General features: G+C 43.8%; 1 protein-coding gene across 5 annotated transcripts in view; it reads left to right on the top strand.

The window, feature by feature from the left end:
• The first annotated feature begins 780 nt into the window (after positions 1-780).
• Positions 781-22,446, top strand: part of JAKMIP2 (janus kinase and microtubule interacting protein 2) — a 47,319-nt gene continuing 25,653 nt past the window's right edge. For all 5 annotated transcript variants that reach the window (XR_008452202.1, XR_008452203.1, XR_008452205.1 and 2 more), the window contains exons 1-6: positions 781-915; positions 14,068-14,337; positions 16,802-17,299; positions 19,256-19,465; positions 20,310-20,408; positions 21,583-21,729. Coding sequence is in view for 1 of the 5 variants with exons in the window: in XM_054079453.1 (XP_053935428.1) it covers positions 14,209-14,337; positions 16,802-17,299; positions 19,256-19,465; positions 20,310-20,408; positions 21,583-21,729 (1,083 nt within the window). In the remaining 4 variants the exon portion in view is untranslated. The remainder of the gene's footprint in view (positions 916-14,067; positions 14,338-16,801; positions 17,300-19,255; positions 19,466-20,309; positions 20,409-21,582; positions 21,730-22,446) is intronic.

The raw sequence follows: 22,446 nt of genomic DNA, 5'->3' as shown, positions 1-22,446 counted from the left end.
TGAATCTCTTCAGGCTTACATTTTGGGGGTCCTTTACTGTCCTGTCAGTCCATTTCTTCGAGCTCCAGCCTTGCTGTCTGTCAGCCCATGTCCTGGAGCTCTAGCACTGGTTGCCCCGAGCATTTTCTGTCCATGTCCAGAGGAGGGCTACGAAGATGGTCTGAGGGCTGGAGCACCTTTCATATGAGGACAGGCTGAGAGAGACATGTTCAGCCTGGAGAGGAGAAGGCTCCGAGGAGACCTATAGTGACCTTCCAGTACCTGAAGGGGCTACAAGAAAGCTGGACTGTTTATAAAGGCTTGTAGTGATAGGACAAGGGGCAACGGGTATGAACTGGAGAGGGGCAGATTTAGACTGGATATAAGGAAGAATTTCTTCACTGTGAGGGTGGGGAGGCCCTGGCCCAGAGCAGTGGTGGCTGCCGCATCCCTGGAAGTGTTCCAGGCCAGGTTAGATGGGGCTTGGAGCCCCTAATCCAGTGGGGGCTGTCCCTGCCCCTGGCAGGAGGGTTGGAGGCTTCGAGGTCCCTTCCAACCCGAGCCATTCTCTGATTCATCATCTGTCCTCGCAGAGGTCTCTCACACGGAATGGCCGTGGACCCTCACGCGAACGAGGCTTGTCCGCAGCTTCACCGGGAGGGCCGAGGTCAGTGGCCTTCGCCTGCCCGGCCTCGCAGCTCCCGTTCACGCGCCGTCGCTGCGGTGTGGGTGGCGGGGCGCGGCCCGACCCCTCTCCCCCTCCCCAGAACGAGGCGCGCGCGGCGCTGCGGCGCGGGGCGGGGCCGCCGCAGCCCCCGGCCCGGCGCGGGGGGGGCGCGCGCCGGCGCGATGCAGCCGCGGGGCCGCGCGGGGTCGGGGGCTGCGGCCCGGGAGGAAGGATGGGACCGCGGCGCCCGGCGTCCTCTGCCCCGAACGGTGAGCGGCGCGGCGCGATGCGGGCATGCGGCGGGTGGCGCGGGTGTGGCCGCCGCGCCTGGCCCCGCATCATTGTCTCTCCCGCAGTGCCGATGGGTGTGACTGCGGGGACTGAGGCGCGGGGCGAGATATGGGGGGCCAGATGCAAGGTGCGGAGCCGGGGGCGGAGTGGGAGGTGGGAGGGCGCGATGGGCTGGTGCGCGGTGCGGGGTGCGGGGCCGGTGCGCGGCGCCCCCGCCCGTGTCAGCCCGTCCCCGGTGGCGGCCCTGCGGCGGGCCGAAGTGCGGGCGCCCCTCGCTCTGTCCGCGGCGGCTCCGGTCGGGGCGGCGCCGCGCGGGTCCCTGGCTCCGAGGGCCCCTCTGCGGCCGCTTCTGTTCTTCTACCGCGAGGGCGAATGCGTGAGAGGGGCCGGGAGCGGAGGCAGGCGTACGTTTAAAATTTTAATCTGAGCTTCTGCGAGAGAGAAAGGAACGAGATGCGTTTGTTCACGCGTCTGAATGGCGGTGCCGCCCCGCGCCTGGTGTCACCTTTCGCTGGGTCAGGTTCCCATCCCGAGGCTTTGTCGCTTTGCAGGCGATAACGTGAGCTCTGTTGCTGCTGCTCTGACTCAGGTTTTGTCGCTATTCTTTGGCCTGCGGCTCCACGTATGGGTTTCAAATGCAGGCCTGCTGGGCGCTGGGTGCTGGCGCTCGACCCAGCACGGGCTTGAGGTGAACGTCTGGTGGTTCTGAGGGGTTCTCGGGGACTGGTTTTGGTTTGATGAAGCCCTAGAGCAGTTAGCGGGTGGTTGTTGGAGAGGGCGTAACACAAGTGTGCTGCAAGTGGTTCTGCATCCATCATCAGGCATCGTGGGTGCCTTGGCACGGGGACATCATGCTCTCGGAGCTCAGTGACTGGAGTGGTGAAGGGCCTTGAGGACGGGACTCGCGAGGAGTGGCTGTGATGGCTCAGTCTGTTCAGCCTGGAGAAGAGAAGGCTTAGGGATGCCCTTATCGCCATCTACACCTTCCTCGAGGGGGTTGGGCAGGGGAGGTGCTGATCTCTGTGGTGACCAGCATCAGGACACGAGGAAACAGAATGGAGCTGCATCAGGCAAGGTTCAGGCTGGACATTAGGAAAAGGCTCTTCACCGAGAAGGCAGTTTGTTGCTGGAACAGGCTCCCCAGGGAAGTGATCACAGCACCAAGCCTGTCAGAGCTCGAGAAGCATCTGAATGGCACTCTGAGTCAGATGGTTTAGTGGTAGGTAGGCCTCCGAGGGGCAGGGAGTTGGACTTCATCATCCTTATAGGTCTCTTCCAACTCAAGATATTGTATGATTCTAATCAAGTTTAGGGAGTTGCAGCCAGTTCCATCCTTGTGTCCACAATGAGCAAAATCCTGAGGAGGAGCCTCAGGGAGGAAAGGCTGGAAAGTTTCTGTTGCCTGATGGTGACTGGCGGGAGCTATGATGCGATTGCCCCTTTGGCCTTGTCCTTTTCCCAGAACTGTGGCAGTGTGGTGGACTGCTGGCGTGCTCTGATTGTCGGCAGAGCACCTAGCTGAGAGGACTGGGCTGCCAGTGGCGTGCTGCAACCTTTCTAACTTGCTGATCTTGGACTCACTGTTCCATGAGTGCCTAAGACAGGAAAACATGGCCTCACCTTGGAGGTGAATTCGAGCCAGGTAGTTCCACAGTGTGCGCCCCAAGCCGGACTTCAGGCTCTCTGATATTACGAATGCATTGCCTCAGCCTTCCTTCTGATGGACTTGTCCCTATCACCTGTTAGTGGCTTCTGATAATCCCTCTGCTTCCAGAGACCATTCCCAGATAAATAATCTTCTGAATAAGAACTTCTGTATCTTACTTATTAGGAATTGAACGTAAGGTACAGCTAAAATGTGGCTCTGTGTTAAGGATGTGATTGGCTGTTGTAGGTTCTAAATGTATGCTGGGTTCTGCCAGACCTTTTATTATCAAGAACTTAATGTAGCTAGAAACATGCTGCATAATTTCTCTGTCATTACAAAGGATAAGTGACCTCAGGGTATTGAAGTCAGGAAAATGCTGTGAAATATAACTGGCAAAATGATGCCAGAATAATTTGCAGTTTAGATTTCTATTCATCCATTTGATAGGCAGTTGATATTGTGGTTTAAAAAGTGTGTAAGAGTAGTTCTCCAACTGTAGAAAAGGTCTGGTGATGGATTCTACTCTCGTAAGGCTGGTATAACTCGGCTGAAATCAGAATAGCTTGTTAATTATAACTTTTTTTATGTTTTCCTCCTCGTTTTAACCAAACTGTGGGAGACTGAAGATGCTTCCACCTTGGCTTTCACTACTGAGTCGTGGTCATTTTTCACTGTGGTCAGTAGTTGTGCTTTCTATTTGCTTGGTCAAGTCGTGAGGCAGCAACATAGTCCTTATCAGATATCTGAGTGTTGAATCACTTTCTAGTCAGTCATTCTTAGTATCTTCAGTCATCTTAGTATCTTAGTATCTTCTTAGTATCTGGGTTCCATCAGATTTCTCTTTAATCTTTGTGCATGGCAATGCAATATTTGGGTTGGAAGGCTACAAAACAAATGTTTTTATTTAAAAAAATGGGTTTTGTTTAATAAATAATTATTTTGCTTTAATTTACAGTGCCATGTTTGCATTATGTGTTTATAAATCAATAGCTTGGTCATATTCCCAGCAGATAACCTCTTCAAAGTTCCTTACAAATCTGTATCACTTCAAGATCTGGTCTTTACCACATTGTAAAAAATTTATCTTCTCAGAGACGGATTCTCTGCTGCCTTCTCTTTAGTAATCGTCTACATCTTGCAAAGCATTTCTGCAGTTCTCTGTCATCACTACTAATTTTTTTAGTACTTCTAGTTCCTGTATCTTTAAGGTGTATTTGAATTTCTCCTTTAAAATATGAGGACTAGAAATCTTTGCTTCAGGAGGTGGGGCTCTAAATAGAAAATTCAGCAGGGTGTTGGAAGAGTCATGAAGAAGCTCTATGGTCTTGCTGCACTGAATGCTGTCAAGTTAAATGAGTGTAAATCCAGCTTCTCTGTAAATGACGGAAGACCAGTGTGGATCACTGCAATCTGGATTCTAAAACATCCATGGAACTTTAAAGGTAAAGGAACGACAAGCAAGCACTTTCAGGAATGCAGGCTGTCAGCTTGTCTCACTAAAATCAACAGCACTGTGTGATTTCTTTGCCATGCGTTTGGTTTGCCAGTGGGTAGCTGAGGAACTCACACGTCTTGGAAATGGTGGGACCTGTATTTTATCTGGAAGATCATGTTTGGACATCACAGCCAGTTCTGTGTGTCAAACAGCCTGAATCAGCTGTTGTCAGAAGAGAAACAAAGCGATCGGGTCTGTGCAACCATCCACATGGCGTGGTTCAATCAGAAAGGGGCAAATGAATGCAGCAGACATTTTAGTGCTCTGCTGCATAGTCTGGTTCCTTAGTTAACAGTGTAACAAACACCAACAAACAGGAATACAAATGAAGGCTGGATAGACCACAAGTCCATTTCTAACTTTGGATGAAATGTCAGTCTGTGGTGAGTGACATGGGCAAACCGATGTACCTGAGGAAATTGTTCAGCTCGAACAGCTGTTGCTGTGTGCCAGGTCCCCTTTTATGTGAAAATGATAACACAAAGTATAACAGCCCCTGAGATTATTTTATGAAAAATAATAAAATTAATTGAGAAGAGCTGATGCTAAAATGCAGGTTGTCTCCCATTTTCACCTAAGAGGTAATATCTCGCAGTTACTGTTTAACACCTGTGCTATATTTGTCAAGCTGTTGGTTGAATTTTGTTGAAATTGTTTGTTTTAATATTCTTTTCAGTTTTTAGGGGAAAAACTTGTTAAACCTCACGTTGCATGGGCTGTAAACAAAAGGTATAAGTAACACGGAAATTAAAACTGAAGACAAGAAGAAACAGCTCTTGGAAATTGCCTTGAGGTTCCAGGTGGTGTAGGGTAATAACAAGCGAGCAGATAAAGTTGGGAGAAAAGGTAGAGTCAGGACTTCTAGATTGTTTCTTTTTCTGCCATGCGCTGATTACTGTTTGGTAGCCTAGGCTGCATTAATAAATTTGGAAATGCTTTTAAGAATGAACCTGTAAGGTTGGAGTGTGTCAGAAGATGTTCCAGAGGCACAACTGACAGCTAATAAACATCTGTGCATACCCAGTGGTATGTCTTACTGACCTAGTGGTATTCAGCCCACGTTTGCAAGGTTCTGTGCTAGCAGATCCCTTTTGAATTGCATCATCTGTTTTTGTAGGTCACAGCGTGACCTACATGTTGCCACTTTCCTGGAATGTGCAGTCGATGTCGGTGATCTGCGTAGTAGGCTGTGGTTGGTGAACTCAATGAAGATGTAAGCGTTGGAAACTGATTTGAAATGATGTATGGTAGCTTAAAGGCTGTTAAATTCTCTCTGATAAGATATTTTTCTGGTTTCAGATGCAGCCTTAATGGAAATCTGTGTGTTCAAGACAGTATCCTGAATGTCTTATAGGTGAAATATTTTAATTTTTTGGTACTTTCCACATCATGTATGAACCGTCATTGCGGCTGGGTTCAGAGGGTGGTGCTTCACACCTATACCTTTGCCAGCTGAGAATCCAGCCCATCCCCTGCTCACATGAGAGGAGAATCCTGCTTGCTGGACTAGTACTAGCCAATGCTTCCATTTTTAAAGCAGCATGGTTCAGTTAGAAATAATCCCATAAGTTTCAGAGGTAGTTTTTAATAGTAAATGATAAGGATAAATTCTACGTGTAACAGGAGTTTCACTTTATCCTGCTTGTTTATTTGTGGAGTCCTGTACTTCCCCTTGAGTAGAGCTACTGAGCATGTATGATGTATGTTTTTGTTTGTTTTGTGAGAGGGCACGGAGTGACAGTTACTGGTCCCACAGCTGATCAGTGCCACTAATAGAGAGGAAGATTTCTCATGTTATCTGGTCTAAGTGCTGTTTCAGATCATTGTGAAAGAGCTCGCAGGCTCTAGGGATGCTGAAGGAACCTGCCCTTCAGCGTGTGGTAGAAGGGCAAGAAACGCAGTTCAGAAATTAATAAAAGCAACTCCGATCACAGTGTATGCATAGGTGAATCATCTTGAGTGTTTCCAGTGAATGTTGACTGCAGTGTTTTTGTTTTTAAAGGTAGTTTGACTCTAAAAGATGGATGGAATGGCTGCTGGGGTGTTCACTTTCGCGTTTACATTTCTGCTGAAAAGCTGATGTGAAGAGACAAACTGGATTCATGTTGGCTTAATTTTTGCCGAGCTTCCCTGATAATGGGAATATTCAGATTATTTTGCCACAAAATGGGAACTGAGAACACAGAATAGGCCAGAAGTCAGATTTTTCTTACTTGAGCCAATGTCAATATCTGCCTTTATTGCCTGTACATGAGCTGAGCTAAAAATGGCAAAAGCTTTCACAAGTTGACCCTCTTTATATAGAAAAATTGCTTAAATATATGACAATCTTTAGTAGTGAATGTAAGATATCCTCCTCTGAGACCTGTAAGACAGTAGATAATCATGGTTACAGCCTTAGAAATCAAGAGAAAGAAGAGTTTCACAGAGAAAGATGCGGGACATGGACTTTCCCTCACTGTTTGTTGTTTTCCTGTTTATATGCATTTCAGTTAAATAAAGATGGTTTTGCTGTCTGGTTAAAATGAAAATCAAAGAAAGGAGAGCCTGATACTATAAACTCAGGGAACTGCAATGTTTCTTCTTCAGGCTGTACGAGTCTCTGGCAGTGGTTGAGTGTGACCCGACGTGCATAAAATACATCTACAAAACTGTCTTTTTAGTAAACTAAGAATGGGCCCTGAGTAATGCTCCAAGTATAAAACCACTGGCATGATGTTTTAGACCCCCTTGCAATGAACTGGGCAGGTTGGTAGAGTTCATCCTTTTCCTGACAATCTTGCCATTCTTAGATAGTGTGTCTAGTCTGTGTCCATGTGCATTCATTCTGAAAAATACCAATTCTAGAAAATTTCTGTTTCCTTTCAGGATAGGGCACGGGTTTGTGTTTTCACTGGTAATGCTCTTCTCAGTGCATCGTGTTATGGCAACTTTGAGGGCAATAATTGTATGAAAAAGAGACAGAGAGACAGATGTGTTTTAGCCACAGAATACTAGAATATTGGTTTAACAAATCTCCTCAGCTTTGCTGTGGATAACAATAATGCTTCTGTCCCCTTTCGACTCTTTCTATGGAGCTACCAGCTCCTTGGGTAGAGTTTTTTGGTTCATGTTTTACAGCAAGGGCCAATGGTGATTTTAGCATGAGAGGCTTAACAGCATCAGATCCATCTTGTATTCCATATGCAGAGCCTCAGTCTGAGGGTTATGGCAAGTTCCATTCTGAAGGTAATTTAATATTCCTGAGTATTACAGTGGTATTGATTAAGAATCTGTGATTTTTTTTGTACAGTCAGAAGCAGAGAGTGGTTAGAACTTGTTCTGAAGACCCTTTTATCACCATTTGGTGGAATAAAACACACATAAACTATTAGCGTGGGAAATTTGCCATGTTCTGGCCATGAAAACAATTATAGAACAGAATTGTTATATGGCTTAACACAGAGAGCATGGAAAGCAATAATTAGGGCTTGAATTAGTTTGGCTGGACAGATTTAATAGCATAATGAAAAAATCCTAATAGGTCGTAGTTACTGTTCCCAGCTTCCATTCTCAAGCTGATCTACGGAGGTGCAGGAAACGCTTCCTTCATGGATAAGGAGGGTGGACTGAAGAAGCTGCAGACCCTCATAAAGTTGGATTCTAACAGACGGTATCACCAAACATTTAATAAACAAGCGATTCATAACTCGGTGATTCCACTAGTGAAAAATGCAGCACTACTAAAGAGTGTCCTAGGAAATGCGAAGACTTCAGGGAATCTTTTAACATCTAACTGGACAATAGCCAGTATCTTCATGTCATAGAATCATAGAACAGTTTGGATTGGAGAGAACCTTTGGAGCCCATCCAGTTCCACCATGGGCAGGGACACCTCCCACTGGATCAGAGGGCTCAAAGCCATATCCAACCTGGCCTTGAACATCTCGAGGGATGGGGGAGCCACCACTGCTCTAGGCAACCTTGGCCAGGGTCTCCCCACCCTCGCAGTTAGAAAATGTCTTTCTTCTGTCTAAACCAAACTAACCCTCTTTCAGTGTAAAGCTGTGCACCTTTCCCATCTTATTGCTGCAGCTGAATCTTATTGTTGAGGGATATGATAAAATTACATGGGGCACGTCCATGTGTGGAGCTCAAAGCCCATGGATAACACTTCCTCACAATTATGCGTACACTTTATTTTATGCTATTAGCAATTGGGAGCAAGTGTGATAGTTGGCAGAACAGCTAACACTTCCCCAAAATCCCAGCACTTTAGTTTATTGTGGAAGCAGTAAAATAATGGACATGATTTACCTCCTGCATTGGAAAGGCAGAAAAATTGTTAAGTATTTGAAGTTCTACCGTGTGGAATGAGATCTACCGTGTGGAATGTAAAACTAAGCCTGAGCAGAATTTATTCTGTTCTGCGATCTTCAGATCTCCTGTTTCTCGAGAAAGCAGTGTTGTGTATACCATGTTTTCTAGGGATTTTGATTGATTCTCTAAATTCTGTGGAGGGTGTAGCAGTGGTTGAGGCAGAGGGATTGCTATGCCTGGTCTTTTCCCACTCTTTATTTGATTCCCCATAAGAAAAAAGTTTTTTTTGTGGAATCTCAAGGAATTCCCAAAATATAGCAACAGGTCTTTTTCAACTGCAATGAGGAGGAAACTCTAAGTCTCAGAGGTATCTGTTTGTAATAATCTCATTTCTTTTGTTTCATTCTGTACAAGTGGAAAGTTAGCTTTGTGCTGATAGATTAAAAAAGGGATTGGTTGTATTCTTCCATTCTGATTTTTGGCTTCTCTTGAAATCGTGTTTTGCAGATTGTTTATTTTGTTTTTCAAAACAGCTGTAGGCAAAAGCAGTGGGAACACCACATGATTTTATTTTCGTTTAATGGTTTATTAGATTGGTCCAATTCTTCTGAGTTACCAGTTGCCAGTGAAACTCTCCTGTGTTACCTGTGGACATGACAGTTGAAACCTGATGTCAGCAGCCAGAGTACAGTACATCCTAGTCCCACAGAGGATAGTGTGCCCGGGATTATTTCCCTGGGGCTAGAAAGAGCTCAGGGCTACTGTATTAAAGGCTTCTTTGAGCTGGTGTAGGTTTTGCACTGTGTGTTGGAATTTGTAGACAAACTACCAAGTAACTATTACTAGAAAAGGCATAGTCTGAAGTTGGATGTATGCACTTGAACCTAGGTCTGTGTGTCTAGGTATTGCAGAATGTGTTTACCGGGGCAGAGGCAAAATTTACATTATGTGTATTAGTCTATAAGTGCGTGACCTTAACCCTCTTTGCACCCACAGCCGAGTTACATGCACCATGAGCAGTATGTTTCTCACCTCCATGACATTCATTTTGCATGCACAATTTGGGCATCCCATTTCAGTGGATCTGGCACATAATTAATGGAAAAAACATGGTTCTGAAGAAAAAAATGGTTTGGGTAGATTCCTCTAATGCACTTTACTGCAATAAAACAGGATAAAATGGCTGAAATTCTTGCTACAAGTGGGGCAAGTCAAGCAGGGAACTGTTGGAACGCTGTAAGAGAATGATGGCCTCAGCTGTTTTTCTGACCATGCCCCAGGCAGTTGCTGTGAAATAAATATGGGCTTGCCTGTCAGATGCACGAACTGGAGCGTACCCACCTGTGGCCATTTGCTTGGTACGCAGTCCTGCCTCCTTGTACTTGGCTGAACTTCCTCCACAAAGAGTGTGTTGCTTCTCTTGTACTGTCATTATAGTGAGACTGGGAAGGTATTTTCTGCACTTTTCTCATTCATTGCAAACCAATAAGAGAAAGGAGTCAATTTTGAGCTCTCAACTCTCATGACAGAGGCCTTCCCTAAGGACTGATTGTTTTGGAATAGCCTGGCCCCAACTGGTCACATTAACATTCAGTATGATGGTAGTGATTTTTACATCTTTACAGGGGAAGACAGCAAGAGGGCTCTCTGCTGATGCTTTTTTAGAAAGTATCTTCCATATAACCATGGAAACCACAGTACTAACAGAGCATTTCCCCCCACTACACCTCTGGACTGCCTTGGGTACAAGGCTCTTGTTCTGTGCGCTTCTTTGGGGCTGAGCCTGCCTAGTGTTTTCAGTAATAAAGGTGTCCAGTGAAACACGTCTGAGCACAGTTTGCATGAGCTTCTTAGCCTCGAAAAGCACAGAGAAGACTTTCATATGGACTGCTCAGCACCACCCTACCACAATCTTTTAGGTATCTTTAGTGGGATTGTTTTGTCCTGGATCTTTTTAGATGAGGGCTATGACTTGCCTTATCCTGATGTGAACAAGCAAGTGTGTCTCTGAACTGACTGCAAAGGCAGCTGCAGGGGACAAGCCCAGGTGGGAAACCTGTGTTAGCAGATGAATTCTGCCCCTACTGATCCTGGTTGGCCTCACTTCCTCAAAGGCTGAAGGCCATTTAGCTCAAGATGATGCTAGCCTTTCAGTGTGAGCTTGGGGGAAGCAGCGCACAGAGCATTAGGTTGTGGTCAGGCTTGCAATAGCAGTGATAGATCTGAGGTCTGACTGTGGCTGTGAGCGTGGCTACCCAACTGAGGTGGATTTGGGTTTTCTTGGCTGATGCTGTCAGGGCTCAGCCTTCAGCAGCCATCCCAGAGCCGCCTCTTCATCTGCCAGGAATGCAGCTGGTGTGCTGACAGGGCACATCTGTCTCCTGTGTTAGGGAGCTGCTTGCCCAGAGGGCGGTTAATTGGGCTTTCTTGGGAAAGGGATGCCTGGCTTAAAGAGAAATTAGAACTGGAGCAATTGTTCCCAAGGCCTCAGCAGCAGAACACATGCTGTAAGAGGGAGAAAAAGAATGTTCAACCCCAGCTGTGTTCCCCTGTGTTTTAATCTTCAGCCTGAGGTTTGGTTTTAGGGTATAATCAACAGGCAAATGAGTGATAGGAGAAGGATTGGACTCTCCTTTTCTATTCTTCGCTTCTGAGTTCTGGGCATAACCTCTGGAGGCTTTGTGTCTCCATAAGGGGACCCATGTACTTCATAGTCAAGGTGCTAGACAGATTGTCGTCCTGCTCTGGACAAAATGATGTAGGGGCAACGTAGCAGAGAATAAAAGTGTGAAAGCAGCTGATGAAAATGGTTATCTGATCCCAAACATCTCTGAAGCAGATACACAGGGCTCTGTAACACTTTGATACATCTACCCAAGGGCCTAGATTCAGCAGGGTGGAGGCTGTGGTGGTGAAGTGCTTGCTTCTTTCTGAGGTGTTTCTATCCCTACATGTCCCTTGTAAAGACAGAGGAAGGTACTTCTCTGCCTCTGTAATATGCAAAGCCTGTTTTTGTTTTTTTTTTACGTAAACTGTTACTTGGCTTGGAGAAAACAAAGCAACCAATGACTGGAGGAGAAAGGGAGAAAAATGAACTAGCCACAGGTTATCATTGGGAGTGATGCTGAGGGCATGTTCCTTTGCCACTTCAGATAAAGGATAATGGTGTTATTCGGGAGCATGTATAGGTGTAGTTTTCGTCTGTACTTTTGGTAGCATATTACCAAACCCAGGTATTAACAGGAAGGTGACCTAGAAAGCCATGGAAAAGAAATACCTTGAGCAAACAGCGGGTAAAAGGAAAAAAAAAAAAAAAAAAAAGAATTTAAAAAAGAAAGCTTGGAAGTCAAAAGAAAAGTAACAATGGGTGAAATTTGTCGTGAAGAAGGAAGATGGAAGATTAAAGAGACTAGATGGGAAGAAGCTTCTAGTGGGATTGCTCATCCAGTTCTATTTGTATTTTTATGTTCAGTCTTAAAGATTATGGAGTGCTTTCCTGGAGGCATTTATGTTTTTTATGGCTTGTTCTGCCACAGGAAGCAGCACACTGTTGTCCACACGCCCAGTGCTTGTCATGCTAGGAGACTAATATTTGCTTCAGACGCCTGGAAATATGAATATAAACAAACAACTTCTGCCTTCTTATATCATGCAGCTAAGCTTGAACTGACTTTAAAAAAACCAAGAAACCTGAACAATAACCAACAAACAAACCTTGAGATTTGAATGTGCCTTATTATATAGCAGCGTTTGTAATTAAGTTAAAGCGTAACCATGATCTCTTGCTGATAAATACTACAGAGCCTATACCAATGCATTACCACTTCTCATAAAAAGTCAATTCTTCAGTGAATTCATTTAGATTTTCATTCAAGATGCATCTCAAAAGAAATGTGTGCAGCTATATACTTCTGAATTTACTGGATGGATTTTCTGGGGAGAGGGACAAAATAGACTCTTTACTTGTGAACTCTGGGCTGAATTTACTGTGTTTAGGAATGGGTTTAATCCTGATGCCTTGGATGGAAATCTGCACATAGGATTTTTTAGTGCTTTTTTTAAGCCCTCTTTTGCTTAACCAGAGGTTTTCATGGCTCCAAGAGCTCCAACAGTAATTCCTACAGACGAAATGGGCACGTGCTGGTGGAAGGCAAAGCTGGTAGGAGGCACTCCAGCTGCTATTGTACTTGGCAGTCATTCATCATAAATAATTCTGCTGGTCATTTTGTTTATGGACATCTGACAGACGCTTCTTGCAGTCTTGAAACAGTTGCATTGCCAAATAGATTACTAGGTTTTGAAAGAGTTATTATAGTTATGTTATTCCCTCAATGTGAGACTGCTACGGTGGTTTTAATTTTCTTGAGCTGATATGTTTAATGGCATCAGCACAGTGCCCCATGTACTTCACAGACAGCTCTGTATACCGAAGGCTGCCTCTGGGCCAGCGGAGTCTTCAAAAGGGCTTTCTGTTTTCAGGGTGGTTGAGGATCATAAGCGCCACAGCAAAGAAGCATTTCCCCTTTGTAGGAGATAATCTCCTGAGATTTTTTTAATCTGTTGTCCTTACTGCTTTGCTTCTGTGCTGTTTTCAGTTTTAAAAGTCATCCTTTGCATGGTTGATCTGGTAAAAGCGTCATTCTTTGCTCAAATCCCACAAGTCTTCATGTGTTAGTATTCACTTGGCATTGACAGACAAAGATTTCTGCTTTCACAACCATTTCTGTCCCATCTGGCCTGATTTTTTTCCAAGCCAGCACTAAATCTGGTCTGTATGTGCTGTACCACATGATACGTGACAAGAACAAGCCCTTTTTATTAACTGCTTTCTAAAGCCCATTTTTTTTCTCAATCATCTGCATCTACAGCAGGCTCTGGTCTGATGTTGTGCTCCTTCCGCCCTCCTGGTGAAAAAGCCTTTGTGCAACTAGCATGATTAGATCCTTTGTTACCAATATTGAATATGAGGCACTGTGGGAAATATGGATCAGATCCTGCTGTCATTTGTAGCCGTGAGTGTGCAATGCACTGCCAGGATTTCAGAGGTATTGTAGCTGAGAGCAACATGGGAAGCCCTGGGTGATACAGGATGGTGTTTTCAGGATGGCAGGATCAGGATGGCAGGAAGTAGTGAATCTGCTTTGTTCAGTTTATGATGACATTGTTTACTGCGGAGTCTGGTATTGTCTTAAAGGATGTATGTAATTTCTGCAGGTTTTGTGGATGTCGTAGGAATGTCTGAGTGACTGCGTAGGCATGAAATTTCAATCGCTGTTCAGAATCCTAAGGGGGGGGCTCAAGGATTTGGAATGGTAGGAGGAAGATATTGTTGGTAGATCCTTGAGATTGAAGTGCCTGCTTTGTGGTTGTCTCTGACCGTAAAGCTTGGGTTAAATGACCTATCCTTTCTGGTGCTGTGTGCTCAACAGCACTAATCCTTATGGTAAACAACGTCCTGTCTTCATTGTGTGGTCCCCCTTTCAGAGAAGAGAAAGAGGGCATAGATGGAATCTCCACTAATATGGTAGGCTTGCATACAGAAGCCTGATTGTGCTGGGGTCTCCCTTGCAGGTTTTCAGACAAATATTGCAGTGTTTGGACAATTGAGTACTCTCTTGTGTTCTATAACCATGTGAGCTGTCGTGCTGCAATGTCCACTGACAAATAATAATGTCTTATTTCTTGCAGGGCTTCTAAAACAGCTGAATCCGGGACCTTGAGGAATGTCATTCAGTAGGTGCTGAACTAACTGGCACTGAAAGGAACAGAAAAAGATGGCAGTCCGTTTTTGAAATAATTAAACACGTGGACTCTCGCTGATAAGAAACCATGTCTAAAAAAGGACGTAGCAAGGGCGAAAAGCCTGAGGCACTGATTGTTGCCCTACAGGCTGCCAATGAGGAACTCAGGACCAAACTAACAGACATTCAAATTGAGCTGCATCAGGAGAAATCTAAGGTGAGTGAAGGTTTGGTTTTAAATAACAGTGTCTGACCTGAAGGGGAGAAACACGTAGAAAAGACGGTTTCGCAGCAATCAACAGAGGCAGCACAACTCCTTCCTAGAATTGTGGTCTGGTTCTTCCCCACATACAACATTTTCTTAATGTGGATGTCTTGTTGCTTCCATGCAAAAGACTTCTTCTTACTGAAGTAGAAGTTTAAGAACCCTCTGGGCCTCAAGTGGGGCAATATGTCTTTTGTAGCCACTTTGGCCACATTCCAGTTATTGGGATTCATCTTATTCACTTAGTGGTTAGAAATTGTGTACCGTTGTTGTTTTTTGAATGGCTGATACTTCAGCAAGACATGGCCTTATTTCAAAGTTGAGTCAGTTATTCCTTGGGTGTTTATTATGACAATCCCTGTCAACCATTGTAATCCATCTGCACTGCATCTAAACTGCATTGTGTATGCTAGGGTTTGTATGCGTTATTTATGGCGTGTTCGGGTACCAGTGGTTTGCCAGAGGTACAGTCTTAGATTTGTACAGCTAGTCTAAAGCCAGTTGAGGGTCATGCATGCAGAGTATTGCCATGGCCCTGCAGTCTAGATATACCTGTGAAGGTTTGAGGTGCCTCCCACACCCTTCAGAAGCCTTTGGTGCAACCTCAGGGCTGCGCACTGCGGCTTCAGCTCTTGCCTGCATCTTCTGCTGAGTTTTTCTCTCTGTGTTGTCTATGCTAGGACAGCTCTTGCGAAACACATAATATCTCTTTACACTACTACAGCTTTTGTAACCTGTAAGAAGGTAATGGGCTGGCTGCTATCTGAGTATAAAATACTGCCTGTTGTTTTACACCTACTCTGCATGTACCCTGACTGCATTCTATTAAAATCCTTACAAGCAGCATCAGTTTTCCCACTGGAGATGCTGAAGTGGCTTTGCAAAGAAGGATACCTTTTGCTTCCGCTGTGTTGCTTCCTCTTCAGTTAGAGATGCTTCTAGTAGCAAGCACGGTATGTCTGTGTTTGGTAGTCAGAGTGTAGCTTTTGTGCAATAAACCCTTCTGTGGTAAGTGCTAAAGTTCCCTAAACGTAGGTCAGATTAAGGCAGTCTTTGGCTTAGCAGTGTGCTTTATGAGCAGTGAAGATTACAAATGTCTGTTTAATAACTCCCAGTGAATTCTGATCTGGTGAACTGGAGGCAGTGCTCGCTGCAGCTAGGCATCCCCACCTGCAGCCTGGCGGCAGCTGCCTTTTCAAAACATGAGGCCTGGAGATACATCATTTTTCCAAATGGAATATAATAGAAGTGCATCGACCTGACTCTCTGATTCCTTTGCAGATAAGCATATATCCTGGGCAAATAAACCTAGAATGACTGACTTGTCTTTAGCTTCCAAACCTGAATAACCACAAATCCTTCAGCCTCTAAGAGGTCTTTTTCATAATTTCTTTCTTTTAGGTACAGATGTTCATGCCAGTATCTCAAGGTTAATCATACCGGTAATCTCGGACAAGAATTAGACAGTATAGTGGAAGTTGTTTTGTAGCATTTAGGAGAAGCTGAATGAAAGCAAGAATAACGAGCTCTGTGTTATCTGGTGTTCTGAGAATCTCTAGGGGCATTCTCCCAGATTTATACCTATTGTTTTGCAACCTTTAAAAGTAGGCAAGATTTGCAAGCTGCAACAAAGCAGACATCATCCTCTGTCAAACTCATTCTGCTTCCTTTTCTTTCAGAAATGGTCAATGACAGTCTGGGAAAGCAAAAATGTTTTTTGATAGTTTTGTTTTCCCTGCAGGCTTTGCAATTCATCTGTTGCACACTGGCAAGGCTTAATTATTCTTTTAAGGAGCCACAGACTGGTTGCCAGAAAACTGATGGCCCAGGCAGCTTGTGTAATGCTTTCCACTATGTTCTGAGTCGTGCTGCTTTTGTTATCGCTGCAGCTGTGGAATTCCAATATGAAAGTTGCCAGTGCAGATTTTTGTTACTAGATATATCACTTCAAGGATTGCCTAAAATAATGAGAGTTACAAGAATGGGAAAATCTTGAAAACAAAACCAAAAAAAAGCTTATCTGAAATATATTTGAATGTGCTGGAGTAACACTGGAAAGGAGAGGAGCAGAGCAAGAACAAAATAGATTCATTTTGACTAATGGGTTAAAAAGTTGTTAGACAGATGCATGAGTATATATGGAGTCTTATTTCCGGAGGAAATATTGAAAGTACGTGTAGTGTCACTGCATGAAGCAAGGCTCCTGGAGAAGACAAGGTTGTTGTGACTTGAGTAAAGACTGTAAAATGTATGTGAATGCCACAGGAGTTGGCCCATATTTTGTGGTAGGAGGATGGAGGATCATCCAGGGTCTGCAGCAGAGTCTTCCTCAAGTTGACATGGATATGTGTTTGGGTGGGCTTGTTCCAATTACTTTATGTTGGCAGCAGGTGACTTTCATTTTATCTCAATGTAGGTTGCGAAACTTGAAAGAGAGAAGACTCAAGAAACAAAGCGTATCCGTGAGGTGGAGCAGCGCAAGCAGACAGTGCAAATCACAGAGCTAAAAGCCAAACTCCATGAGGAGAAAATGAAGGAGCTGCAGGCTGTGAGGGAGAACCTCATCAAACAGCATGAGCAGGAGATGACACGGATGGTGAAAGTCCGAGACAGTGAAATCCAGCGCCTCAAGTCAGCGCTGTGTGCGCTGCGGGATGGGAGCAGTGATAAAGTAAGGACAGCGCTGACCATTGAGGCTCGTGAAGAGGCCAGAAAACAGTTTGACTCTGAGCGCCTTAAGCTTCTGCAGGAAATTACTGAACTGAAGTCTGCCAAAAAGCAGGTAGATGAGGCCCTTAACAATATGATCCAAGCTGATAAGATCAAGGCTGGAGATCTTCGGAGTGAACATCAGTCCCACCAGGAAGCCATTTCCAAAATAAAATGGGAGAGCGAAAGGGATATTCGCCGCCTGGTCAGTAACCGAAACAGTTCATGTGTTCTCTGACGCTGTATTAGTTTTGCCTCTTGTGCCTCTTAGCTTTTTGTGAATAACAGAACTTGGTAATTCACCTCGGTTTGCAAAAGTGTTATAAGCATCTCACTGTTGCTCAGCAGCAGTAAATAGATCATGATGGGTTAGCTAAAGCAACAACAGTGGTGGCAGCTACCACCCTAAAGTAAGAGAGGGACTGGCCTAGTCTGTAAGGAACTGGCTTGCTGAGATGCTGACGCTGTGCAGTGCAGGGTGTAAGAAAAAAGAGTGTTTGTACCTGCACTTGCAGTTTGCTATCTTCTCTAGCCCTGGCAATGGTATCTTGGCCACAGCAAACCATGCCGTGAGGGGAGGTACCTTTGGATTTGGTCTTGGTGTAGCCTTCAGTAATTACTAGTGAAAATGAGCAAATTGAGAGTCACACCAGCAGTGCTGCAAGTTGCTGCATTTCCCTGTCATCTGTGGAGCTGGACCTGTGTGCAGTGGTGGAAGGGTTGGCTGGAAAACTGCAGTTAAAGATTTGACATTTAAGTGAAAGAAGTGGTAGTTTAAACTGTCAAGAATACTTTTTATTTTCCCTTCCTGATGCAAAGTCTTTTTCTGGATGTATATTCGTGTGTTGCCAAAGTGCTCAGTCATGTAGTACAGACTAGTAGTAGAGGATTCTTCATATCTGCCTTCTGAATTTTGACCCTTCTTATTACTTTGATCCCCCTTCACAGTTCTGTGTAGCCATGAGGATGAACAACTTTTCTTTATTTTTCATTTGAAATTGAGAATCTATGATATCTCCAGTGTTTTAATATAAAAAGGAACTATAGTAAAGTTCAGGATAAAACCTAGGCATTTAGTAACATTAAGATCCACTCAGGCTCTGTCTACATATTGTATGATTTTATCTTTAGCAACTGATGGAAAGCTTTTTTGCAGGCTATTTACTTGCATAAGAACCTCAAACAAGTCTAGAATTATTTTTATCTGACTTACACAAGTGGTTTCCAAATCCACTGCCTTGCTATCAGAGTGGAGGCAGTTACATCAGAGTGACATCGAGTTAATGCAGATCAGGATCGAGCTCTATGCATTTGAATAATACTTCGGGGAAGATTTCAGCAAGCCTAGAAAGCTGCAAGACCAGAAAGTATCTTTGGTACTTAAAGCTTCAGGCAAAACTTAGCATACATGTAATTTTTGTTTTCAGGGAACGATTTGTATCATTTCAAGACAATACTGGTTTTATTTTGCCAGTGTGATTTGCAAACTCTGGTTCACCACATTTTCTTGAGGTCAATAAAATTAGCAGCTTTGAATTTTTATGTTTGCAGGACTTGTATGGGCTGTTCCTAATCTGTTTTAATAAAAAATTTTCCTCTCAGCCGTCATTCTTATGAAATGGAATAAGAGGCACTTCTTTTTGTCGTGGATAGTCCTGGGATATTAGGTAGAAATTAAGTAACAATAAAATGAAGAGCCTTGAGTTTGCACTTGGAAAAAGATTAATAGCACGGCAGTGAGCTTTAAGAAATACTGGGTCCGCACAGACCTTCTGTTGGTGAGAATCAGGCCACTGGCTCAGCCACTGTAGCTCCACTTACGTGAGCAGGAGCTAGTCTAAGCTTTTTTGGTTTGTCAGAGTTTAGGCTTGTTTTTCACTAGTAGAACTGACCAAAATGCAATATGAAAGCCTGAACTCTTCATCCAGTTATCTATTAGTGCATTGCGCCATGCTGAGTTCCTGGCCTTCACTCTGTAATGCTGTCAGGCTGCTACTGTGCCAGCGTACAGTTATAGCTGAAACCTCCAGGTGCATTGTTTCACAGGTCTGATGTGGTGTGATACAGCACTGAGTAAATCATACACTACTGGATTGAAGGAGGCTGAAGTGCTGTTGTCTTTACACGGTAATATCATTGTTCTTTTGTTTCTCTTATTCAGATGGACGAGATCAAGGCTAAAGACAGGATCATATTTTCCTTGGAGAAAGAACTGGAGACACAGACAGGCTACGTGCAGAAGCTGCAGCTGCAGAAGGAAGCTCTGGATGAGCAGCTCTTCTTGGTGAAGGAGGCAGAGTGTAACATGAGCAGTCCCAAGAGAGAGATCCCAGGAAGGGCTGGAGATGGCTCGGAGCACTGCAGCAGCCCTGTACGCAGGTTCTGCTGGCCCCTGCAAAACAGAAACAGGGCTGTGTTTCTCTCGTTTGAATATTTTCTCAGGCCCTCAGGAAACGCTCCCATTCTTATTCACTACAGAGGAGTTATATCCATAGATTGATTCTGCAGAGAGAATGCTAATGGGACAAAGCCTGAGAAGGCTGTTCCCTCCGTAGCTCTGTGTTTTAATATAAAACTTCTTGAATAAATAGTGCCCCTTTGAAGGAATCATTCCGTGGACACAGCTACCTGGATAGCATGCACACTTAAAACTAGATGGAATTGGAAGATGGGCGGGGAGGGGCAGGAAGAAGGCTTGGGGGTGGAACCTGGGAGACTCTTAGGTGATCCTCTTTTTTCTCTGTCTTCATGTTACAGCCTTTGCTGTCATTCACAAAGCATGCAACTCACTGGTTATGCAACTAAATATATGATGTTTACACAGCAAGTGTAAATGAAGAATAAGAAAGTACATGCAGTCGATACTGAAAGAGATGTCCTTGCTTTTTCACCTGACTTAGTGGCTCAGCAAATAGAAGCAATGTAGAAGAAAAGGCAATAAAAATTAGAATCTTTTAGCTTTTTGCTTTTTATTCCCCATCACAAAAAATATCAGTTGTTTTCTCTTTATATTTTAAACAGCTGAAAATTTTCAATTAAAATATCCCTCACCCCCCAAACTTGGTACTTTCTTCCAAAAAAATATATATGTTTTTGCCAGCATGTTCAACACTATAAAAATCCGTAAATATAGTTTGTTGATAATGACAGATAAGTTGACTGGTGTGTGTTTTGAAAAGAGTCAGTAACTGTATTGTGTTGTTGCCAATGAACAGGATTTGCGCAGAAACCAGAAGAGGATAGCAGAGCTGAATGCCACAATCCGGAAGCTGGAAGACAGGAATACATTGCTTGTTGATGAACGAAACGAACTGGTGTGTGAGCTTTGTGCTGTTAGACAGAGGAGGTTGTGAGCTGTAGGGGAGGGTAAAGAGAGGAGGATCCAAGGGTGATAGCCAGTAATGAATATGCGTTTCCTTTTCCATCCATCAGGCTAGTCACTCAGGAGGCTGAGAATTGGGTTTTACCCTACAATTAAACATATATTTTATTGAAGGTATATGAGTACAAAATTACAATGCAAGTTGAAGCAGAGAGGCTTGTAGGTTCTATCTGAACACTTATCTTCCCTCCTTGACATTTTGAGCGTGCACCATATATGGCGAGACTCGCCTTGTAAACGAAGTAGTGTCTGTCGTTCAGTATTCAAGTAGTTTGAGAATGGTTAAGTACTGGATCTAGGGAGAATGGCCAATAGAGATTTGACCCCTTTATCTGTTTCACTGCTAGGTGTTTGTACCTGTGTGTTGAAGTCAGCACCCTGGCTTTTTAACCTCCCCAGGTTTCTACTTCTGTGATTAAGGATGAGGGTGGTGAAATTCAATTCTTGATATTTTTTTTTTTATTCCTGAGCTAGGAATCCTAATGCACTGCTTTCATACCGGTTTAGCTGGTATGAAAAACTGCAGTTTTAACCAGTATCTCTTGGTTAGTTCCATCCAACTGCAGTTTTAACCAATGCTGGAACTTTCAAGCGAGCCCTAAGATGTGTTCCTATCTTACGGGTTTTGTTGTTTGAATGTTATGTGATTTGTTGATTAAAACAAAGTTCATTGTGCACGTGCACAAGTATTTCACTGTGTGCCATTAAAAAGCCAGGTTATTGCTGTGATCCAGACTGAGTTGGTACCTATGGAAATCTGTCTTTTAATGAAAAAATCAGTGGGTTTCTTGTGGCTGAAGGACAGGTCATTTTGAGCTTTAGTAGCAGCTTTGCAGTTGCCTGGCTGTGGAGGTTTGCTTCATCTCTGTGCCTCAGTTTTTCCATAGGTAAAGCCATCTTTTGGAAACAAATATTGTATTTTGAGAATTATAGATAAAGTGAAGTTTGGAAGCTGTAAGCATCAGTTTCATTAGATCGCTTTGTGTGGTGTTTTACTGGGAAGGTAGTCCAACAGCGAAGTAACAAAAATACTTCTAACAAGGGAGGGAGAAAAAATATCTTTAATTTGGGTTATTTACAATTATTAATTGCTATTATCAATCTAGTTGAAGCGTGTCCGAGAAGCTGAGAAACAATGTAAACCTCTTCTGGAAAAGAACAAGTGCCTCACGAAGAGAAATGATGAACTTATGCAGTCTTTGCAGCGCATGGAAGATAAACTCAAAGCAGTCACTAAAGAAAATATAGAAATGGTTGGTATTGAAGAGCAAACTTAAGTTTACTGTATGATTTATATCTCTTACTATGGCCTCACCTACACAGTGTATATGTGTATATACATAGAGAAAATATATTGTATATGGTGTGTAATGCTATTGATAAGGTATAACTATGCTTAGGTCTGTATATAGTAGACCTACGTACTATAACATTGTGTATTGTGCATACACATGCAATATATTTAAGTGAGTGCATAATCACAGCCTTTAATCCCAAAAATGGGAATATTGAGTGTCAATTGCTTTAAAAAAAGAAAAAGAAAAAAAAAATTTGTATCATTGAGTCATATTCCACTGTTCTGTTTTGCATCTGGAACTCAAAAAGGAAGCTGTTAAGACCAATGTTTTGAGCCGCATGTTGTTCATCTTTGAATGTATATGTTCTTAGAGCTAATGGCAGCAAAGTAGAGTTCTGGTCTGCTGCTGAGCATGTATAGTCTTTCCGTAAAACACTTGCAGGGTAGATGGATGTGGGAAAGAGAGAATGGTGGTGGTATACATTTGGCTAGGGTTATAAACGTCATGTATCAGGGCTATATGAAGCCATTAGGGCATATATCCTTCAGATAGAATTGCCCTGAGTCTCAATCAGAATCCGGTCCCTATATAGGCACTGATGTTGCTTTGGTGTCAATAAAAAAAGGAGGTGGGGATTCTGGTTTGCCAGATGTAAGCGGCAGGCTGAGACAA

Source organism: Cuculus canorus, chromosome 14 (genome assembly GCF_017976375.1).
Source record: "Cuculus canorus isolate bCucCan1 chromosome 14, bCucCan1.pri, whole genome shotgun sequence".
Taxonomy (NCBI): domain Eukaryota; kingdom Metazoa; phylum Chordata; class Aves; order Cuculiformes; family Cuculidae; genus Cuculus; species Cuculus canorus.
This window is presented reverse-complemented; position numbering and strand designations above follow the sequence as displayed.